This window comes from Xenopus laevis, chromosome 4L (genome assembly GCF_017654675.1).
Source record: "Xenopus laevis strain J_2021 chromosome 4L, Xenopus_laevis_v10.1, whole genome shotgun sequence".
NCBI classification, from domain to species: domain Eukaryota; kingdom Metazoa; phylum Chordata; class Amphibia; order Anura; family Pipidae; genus Xenopus; species Xenopus laevis.
Genome location: NC_054377.1, coordinates 4529153 through 4537402, shown reverse-complemented (window position 1 = coordinate 4537402; position 8250 = coordinate 4529153). Strand labels below are relative to the sequence as shown.

The 8250-nt window shown below is 45.4% G+C and overlaps 1 protein-coding gene across 1 annotated transcript; it reads right to left on the bottom strand.

Annotated features, from left to right (window-relative positions):
* Positions 1-895: 895 nt before the first annotated feature.
* Positions 896-3263, bottom strand: rassf10.L (Ras association (RalGDS/AF-6) domain family (N-terminal) member 10 L homeolog). The gene is given in 1 exon segment (NM_001115020.1): positions 896-3263. A coding segment is annotated over 1 exon segment (1362 nt). The 5' UTR covers positions 2499-3263; the 3' UTR covers positions 896-1136.
* Positions 3264-8250: the final 4987 nt, after the last annotated feature.

Genomic DNA, 8250 nt, shown 5'->3' with positions numbered 1-8250 from the left:
AAAGAGTTACAAGGGAGCGCCTTGGTATTCATCCTTCATGGCAGTTTCCATTGACTGTTCATGTGACAGCTTAATAAACTGCACCCTTAGTTACAGAACAAGGGAGCCCGGCCAAGTGCGAGTTCTCATTGTACATCAAACCCATATTTAACTTAATTCTCCAATACTGTTGGCCACTAGGGGCAGTTTCCTAAGCACCAATATGCAGATAAGCAAGGCTCCAGGGGTCTCATTTACTACCTGGTGCAGTAACCCATAGCAACCACTCAGCAAATGGTTCTTATCAATATGCTGCATGCACAATAATAAATAATCAAAGGTGTGATTGGTTCCTATTAATTACTGCAATAATATCCCAGCGTTGTGTGCAGGGGTAATGCCATAAAAAGTACTACTAACCCATAGCAACCTATCAGATATCTGCTTCCAGACAAGTGACTGGTAAATGCTACTTGCTGATTGGTTGCTGTGGGTTACTAGACCCGGTGCACACCTTGACAAGCAGAAGGAATCCTGGGAAGGAAATTGGGTTTCGCTCCAACAATTTTAATGGGTAAATAATATATGCTCAAAGATGGAATATTTTCTTTTAAAGGGGAACTTCACCCCTACATTTTTGCCTAATGAAAGAAGATATAATTCTGCAGCGCCTAGCATTGTATTCCCAGTGCCCACTTAATAAATCAAATATATAGTTATAATCACATTTAATTCAGCTTAAGTTTTATTTAAAAAAAAATACAAATGTACAAGCAACACCGAGTTTTAGTAGTCGGGACCCAAACGCAGTGAATTCTGGGGTCTGTGCTGGAAGGACAATGTTTCAAGGCAGATGAACTACAGTAACAGACATTCCTTATTCACTGCTGTCTCTCAGGGTCCGGCTGTTCCCACCTATAAAAAAGTTGTTAAACATATAAAACCTCAATGTGATTGCAGTAAAACAGTCAGACCCAAGGATACTTAATGTTTGGCTGCTGCTGAAGTGCAACTAGAACTCCCACGGTTGATGGTTGGAGGGGGATCGTGGGATCTGTAACTGCTTTAACCCTTTTGGTGCCAGAGTAGATAGCAAAGCACTGTTTAGATATCCCAGGGAACAAACAGATGTCCATGTTTGTACGGTGGATATTTTGCTATACCAGAGATTCACATACTGGGCCAGAGTCTGAGTCCTGACTGTGCATAGAACTTAGTCCGGTGTCTGAATCCTCATCGTTAGCTTCACAGTTTGTTGGTCTCCCCAAGTCCTTCTCTACCCAGCTGTCCGTAGGCGACCCAGTAGTTGTCACCCCCAGACTTGTATCCTCACACGAGATCTCAGCCAAGTCCTGACACCCCGAGGTCTCCAGGTCATTAAGACTGTGCAGCAGACTCTGCAGTTCCTGCTCTTTATCGTCCCACATTTTTTGGGTATAATCCAGATCGGCCTTGATAGCCTCCAAGTCTGTGTTCAGCCTCAACCCAATGTAGAGACTGGCGCTGAGTTCTGTTTTAACTTGTTCCTGTTCTAAAAGTAACTGAGACTCATCACCCCCTTGATCTGCCCCTGAGTCCGACAAGCTTGACTCCTGCTCTTTGGAGCTGAGCTCCTCCTGACGCCTCTCCATCCACCTTTTGTTGAGCTCCTCTTGGATCTGTACGGTCATCTGCTCCATGGCCTCCTCCTGTCGGCTGATCTGTTCTTGCAGCAACAAGACCTCGTCGCACTTCTGTGCATAGTCAGCAAAGAGTTCCTCCTGGGAGGACTGATCACTCGGTGGGTTGCTGTCACTGGCCGAACCCTTTTCAGACACCGTGCCCACCAAGTAGGTTTCTTGGACGTAGTTGACCCCGTGCATTTTCATCCTGTCAAAGTGGGTTCTGGCCTCAAACCTCTCAATCTCCCTGTCCAGCTCCATAATTCTCTGGACCTGCTGGCGGATGGTATGGTCCTGAGAAAGAACAAGATGCACCAACGTTTCCATTTTCTCCACCGAGGAAGACTCCTTGGGTAAGGTCTCGTGCCTCTTTCTGTTTATCTTAGCCAGTTTCCTGAAAGCTTTCCTGACCACTCTGCGCTGTTTGTCTTGGGTCGGTCCCGTGCTGGTCTTGCTGAGGGTCCTCTGATGGCAGGGGCTCTCCTTGCTTAGGACCACCTTGGCTTCTGCGCTCCTTGGCCCAATGTTGGGCAGAGAAGCCTCGCTCCTGACCAAGACGAACTTGACATTGTCTTGTTCTTCCCCCCATGCTGTCCACAATCTGAGGATTTTAGTTTTGTTCGGCAAAATCCTCTCGAATCCCCTCCACTTTTCCACAATACAATAACACTGTGGTGGTCCCAGCAGCATGGACCCCTCCTCACCCATCAGCATGGACCCTTCCTCAGCCTGCTTCTCATTGTGGTCTGCCAGTAGGACCCTGACCACATCAGCACAGGTAGTGCGCCTGGTCAGCCCAGAAACCAGCTTTTCCTCCTGGCAAATCCACACGGACACTTTCCACTCCTCATTCTCCATGGTGGTGGGTGCCTGTCAGCACTCCAATGTAGCACCGGAGGTTCTCACTGCTGCTTTACACTGGCCAATACTCACTTATTCATAAAGTCATGACATAAAACAGTTAAATCCACGATGTCTGAACCTTCTGCACTCCAGTAGGTAAAGTGAGACCCCCAGAGAGAGAGATGGGAAAGCCAAAAAAAATCTCCAAGAGCAGCAAAAATAAACAAGGGGGGCAGTAACTAGTGCCCAGATTTATATATACCTGGAGCAGATCCTGTTGCAGAACAGCAGAGTTGGGCAGAGACCCCCTAACATCAACATCCCGATTTACAGAGTGTAAGCTCCCAAGCTGGGTGACAGATTCAACTTGAAACCTCCCAAATCCCGGGTTTCAGGGGGTCCACTTGCAAGAAAAGAGAAACTGGTCCATATGTTGAGGTTTAGAAAAAGTTCAGTTGAGGGGTGCGACACCCCTTAATTCTAGGGCAGCAGTTTTCGATTAGCAGCAGAGGGACAAGTCCAGTGTCAGAAGCAGAGACCCCCAAATTGTGAACGTGGAGGAGACCCAGTGGCAGGAGATACTTTGTTCCAAAAGCGAGAGGAAAGTCCAACTGTGCCGCCTAAAGTCTGGGGTAACAAACTTCCAGTTTCAGGGGAGGGAGAAGTCACTTTCCTAGTGTTGAGGTGACCCCCCAATTAAAGGGAAGGAGTAATCCAGTCGCAGCGACAGAATCTCACTTGAAGTCTGAGAAAGCGGCAAGAGCTGAGCCAAACCGATCCCTCTCCTTCCCCTGCTCCTCTGTGTCTGACTCTGCACCGCTCTGTCTGACTCCTGAGTCTCCCGCAGGCACACGTGATCCGAGCAGCCCCGCCCCCTGCTGGAGGATTCAGCTGACTGAGAGCGGAATAAACACCGGCCCGAGACTCCCAGGCGCTAAAATAACACGAGTGGTGTCACTTGTTTCACTCTGAGCAAATAATGTCAATTGTGTCTCAGATGTAGTTTTAGTATCAGGTCAGTGAGATGTATGGGGGCTGCACTTAGATTTCTTCTGGGGTCTTATTTTGTCTGTTCCTTATTTCCCAGTAGGATATTGTTTTGCTTCATAGGTTGTGATTTGGGGTGAGTTTTAATTTGTGCCCTGGGTACCCCTGGAACTATAGCAGAGTGACACCCCAATGTTTCTATATATCTGTAACCTTGTTATGAGCTAAGGGGGCCCAGTCTGAAGGTCAGTTAGGGGGAGATTTGGGGTGAGTGCTTATTTGTACCCTGTGTACCCCTGGAACTATAGCAGGGTGACACCCCAATGTTTCTATATATCTGTAACCTTGTTATGAGCTAAGGGGCCCAGTCTGAAGGTCAGTTAGGGGGAGATTTGGGGTGAGTGTTTATTTGTGCCCTGGGTACCCCTGGAACTATAGCAGAGTGACACCCCAATGTTTCTATATATCTGTAACCTTGTTATGAGCTAAGGGGGCCCAGTCTGAAGTTCAGTTAGGGGGAGATTTGGGGTGAGTGTTTATTTGTGCCCTGGGTACCCCTGGAACTATAGCAGGGTGACACCCCAATGTTTCTATATATCTGTAACCTTGTTATGAGCTAAGGGGGCCCAGTCTGAAGGTCAGTTAGGGGGAGATTTGGGGTGAGTGTTTATTTGTACCCTGGGTACCCCTGGAACTATAGCAGGGTGACACCCCAATGTTTCTATATATCTGTAACCTTGTTATGAGCTAAGGGGGCCCAGTCTGAAGGTCAGTTAGGGGGAGATTTGGGGTGAGTGCTTATTTGTACCCTGGGTACCCCTAGGCTGAAGGCCAGTTAGTGTGCTGGTAAGTACTTGACTCTCACCCTTCAGTGGCAACATATATAAAAGTGTTAATAATATATTACAATTTATAACAGTTTCTAGTATATACAGTATACAGCTGCTGCCATTTACAGTTATGTAACTGGAAATTGAAAAACCATCTGGATAACAGAGCATTTTGTCCCAGTGGCTGCACAGATCCTATCTGATCCCCATTGTAAGCAGCAGTCCTGTCCTGCTTTATGGCAGCTGAGATTCTAGCTATCTGTATCACAGAACATTCTGTCCCAGTGGCTGCACAGATCCTATCTGATCCCCATTGTAAGCAGCAGTCCTGTCCTGCTTTATGGCAGCTGAGATTCTAGCTATCTGTATAACAGAACATTCTGTCCCAGTGGCTGCACAGGTCCTATCTGATCCCCATTGTAAGCAGCAGTCCTGTCTTGCTTTATGGCAGCTGAGATTCTAGCTATCTGTATAACAGAACATTCTGTCCCAGTGGCTGCACAGATCCTATCTGATCCCCATTGTAAGCAGCAGTCCTGTCCTGCTTTATGGCAGCTGAGATTCTAGCTATCTGTATAACAGAACATTCTGTCCTAGTGGCTGCACAGATCCTATCTGATCCCCATTGTAAGCAGCAGTCCTGTCCTGCTTTATGGCAGCTGAGATTCTAGCTATCTGTATAACAGAACATTCTGTCCCAGTGACTGCACAGATCTTATCTGATCCCCATTGTAAGCAGCAGTCCTGTCCTGCTTTATGGCAGCTGAGATTCTAGCTATCTGTATAACAGAACATTCATCAGATCCTATCTGATCCCCACTGATTACATTACAGTACACTTTAGGATTCCCAGGCTACATTGTTGGTGTTAATGGATCTTCGGATTTGTCCCAATAAATAATTCTAGTATTCTGTATTCATGGCTGGGAGTAAGCAAGCACAAACACATAATTATTGAGGGCTGAACACCCCTCGTGCTTGATGCTGAATGTTCGAGGAGATAAAGTAACAAGAGTTGAACTTGGATTACCCACAAGACTCATCTGCTGAAATTTCACTTGCTCTCTGGCTTATAAATATTTGAGGCCGATGAATAATATATAACGAGGGCTCACTGCAAAGAAAGACTGTTGTATTGAGCCCTTGTATCTGGGGGTGTGGCTAACGGCACAGGTACCCACCTTTATTCACGAAGGAGGTGCTCATAGGAAAAGTGGTTAAAAATAAATTACATTTTCACTAGTTTTAAAAGTTATTTGGAAATGTAATTGTTATTAAAAACTGTATATGTCTGTTGTCTGCACTGCCGGTTCTGACTATGCGTACAAATGTAACTGTAGTCAGCTCTCCTCTGAGCAAGACTATATTACCCACAATGCTTCTGCGTGTGTGTATTCCCTTAATCAGAGAATATGCAAGCGCTGCGGGAACTGACTGGTAGGGAGCTGACTATTAGTTACACTATTGCAATGGTACATGCAGCCAGAACCAGCAGTGCAGAGAATAGAAAAGGGACAGACAGACGCTGCTTTCAATAGTAATTGCATTTAGAAATAGCTCCTCTATTAGGGGTGGCCGGGGGGATTATTCAAACTTGTGGATCAGATTTGGGAGTCGATGAGGGTGAGGTTAGGGGTGCACAGCTACAATGAGCTAAAGGAATCCATGACCCAATATCAGGGGAGACTGAATCCAAAACCATTGCTCTGTATATGGCTTCTCTGTATGGCAGCTCCCACCCACATTTATAAATGTAAATATACAGAGAGAACCTGTGAGCTCCACATGCAGAAGTTTTTAAAGGGGCGGTTCACCTTTAAGTTAACTTTTAGTAATGTTATAGATTGGCCAATTCTAAGCAACTTTTCAATTGGTCTTCATGGTCTTCTTTTTTATAGTTTTCAAATGATTTGCCTTCTTCTTCTGACTCTTTCCAGCTTTCAAATGTGGGGTCACTGACCCCCATCTAAAAACAAGCTCTGTAAGGCTACAAATGTATTGTTATTGCTACTTTTTATTACTCCTCTTTCTATTCAGACCTCTCCTACTCTTCTTATTCAAATCAATGCATGGTTGCTAGGGTAATGGGGACCCTAGCAACCAGATGGCTTAAATTGCAAACTGGAGAGCTGCTGAATAAAAAGCTTAATAACTCAAAAACCCACAAATAATAAAAAATGACAACCAATTGAAAAATGTCTCAGAATATCATTCTTTAAATCATACTAACAGTTAATTTAAAGGTGAACAACCCCATTAATACCAATATAGCATTATTTAAATGATGCATGTGCTTTTTAAAAGCCCCTCAGCTCTGAACTGTCAGCGAGAGACAATGCGACTTCTGAATCAGGATTCATGGCAAGGTCCCTTTCATTGCCCTTGGAATCATGGGAAATTCCCATTGAATCTTTATAAGAAAGAGAGGTCCCAAAGTGGAACATTTGCGTCACGGATCCGGAGCCATAAATGTTCTCAGTGAGACTCAATATCCATGGTAACCCCCTAGATTACTGAGCATTCAGCTCTCCTGTCTTTATTTAAAGGGGGAAACCCATCCAAAAACTGTGTTTTTTGCCTATTTCGCAAACGTCCCAATATCCTGATTCTGATTGGACTGTGTAAATGTCATTGCTGCAGCAGTGTTTGTCTGTCCCTTTCCTTTCTCTGGTTCTGACTCTTGAAATAGCGTATCTGCTGTTTTATGCTACATTGTTTTACGCGTCAGAACTGCTGGTGCAGAGAGTGTGAACGGGCAGATTCAGCTTTCAAAAGCAATTACATTGACTGCTGATTAGCTTTTGGGCGGAGTTCCCCTTTAATAGAGTTCATGTCGGCGCCTAGTTTCAGGGAGATCTATTAATTGAGTATCTGATTGCAGCCCACGCCCTCGTGGAGAATCGTGCATCAAACTTCAGTTCGATATCCCGACAGCTTCCCCACCAGTTATTTACTTGGCTGGTAATCACTTTTCAGGGTTCCTTTGGAAGCCCTTCCCGTGTACCTGGGGGCAATCTTACTGAACCGACTCCCAGATGCCTCGAATATTAACCCTTAGAGTGCAGTGCTATTTATGTAAAACAACCAATTAGACAGGTAGGCTGGTCACATGCACAGGCTTAGTACCCTAAGGGGGTTCTGCCATCACAATGAATGAAACAGGCAGTGGGGTAACAACTGCCACTCACACACCTGCCAGCACCACTCCTCTTGTGCCCAGTGCTAGATGTAATGGGGGTCAATGAGAATCACTACTAAGATAGCGGGGCCCAATGCCCAAAGGCATTATTATTAGCCCACTGGTCAACTCAACCCCTTAGGTGGTGAGCACAGGCCAACATAGAGGTCCAAATAGCCCCCCACCAGTATCCACAGATTGCCTGTCTGGGTGGACAAACATGTATTTAAGTCTAGATCACATTTTAGTGATCACCGGTAGATCCAGGTCCCCCTACATCCCCCATGCACCCACACCAGCACCCATGGTATACTTGCACCTACTATGGCCCAGGTGCACCCCATTTACCGCTATTGTATTTACCCCACTGCCTCTAAAAGGGTCCAGTGGATGGTTGAGGGATTTTTTTTTATATATAGGCCCCCAAAAGCTTCCTCCCTAGGGACAGTGGTCAGCTGCCTATATATATAAATATCACCCTGGGCTGGGTATTTCACAGGTCCTTAAAGGATAAGTAAACTTTGAAAATTGATGAGGAGGCTATTCTAAGAAATGTTGTCATTTACATTCATTGTTTATTCTTTTTTAATTCCAACATATTAAGGGATACATGTGCTGTTAATAGGAATGAATTTTGTTACAACAGCGCCACCTGCTGGTCAGTTTCCCACCAGTCTGACCACCAAGTAGTCAAGGAAGTTGTCAGGAGAAAGAAAGAGGCTGCTCCAATGTTCTTCTGCTTAGGAAAGATGTGAGAAAGGTTTATAATTGT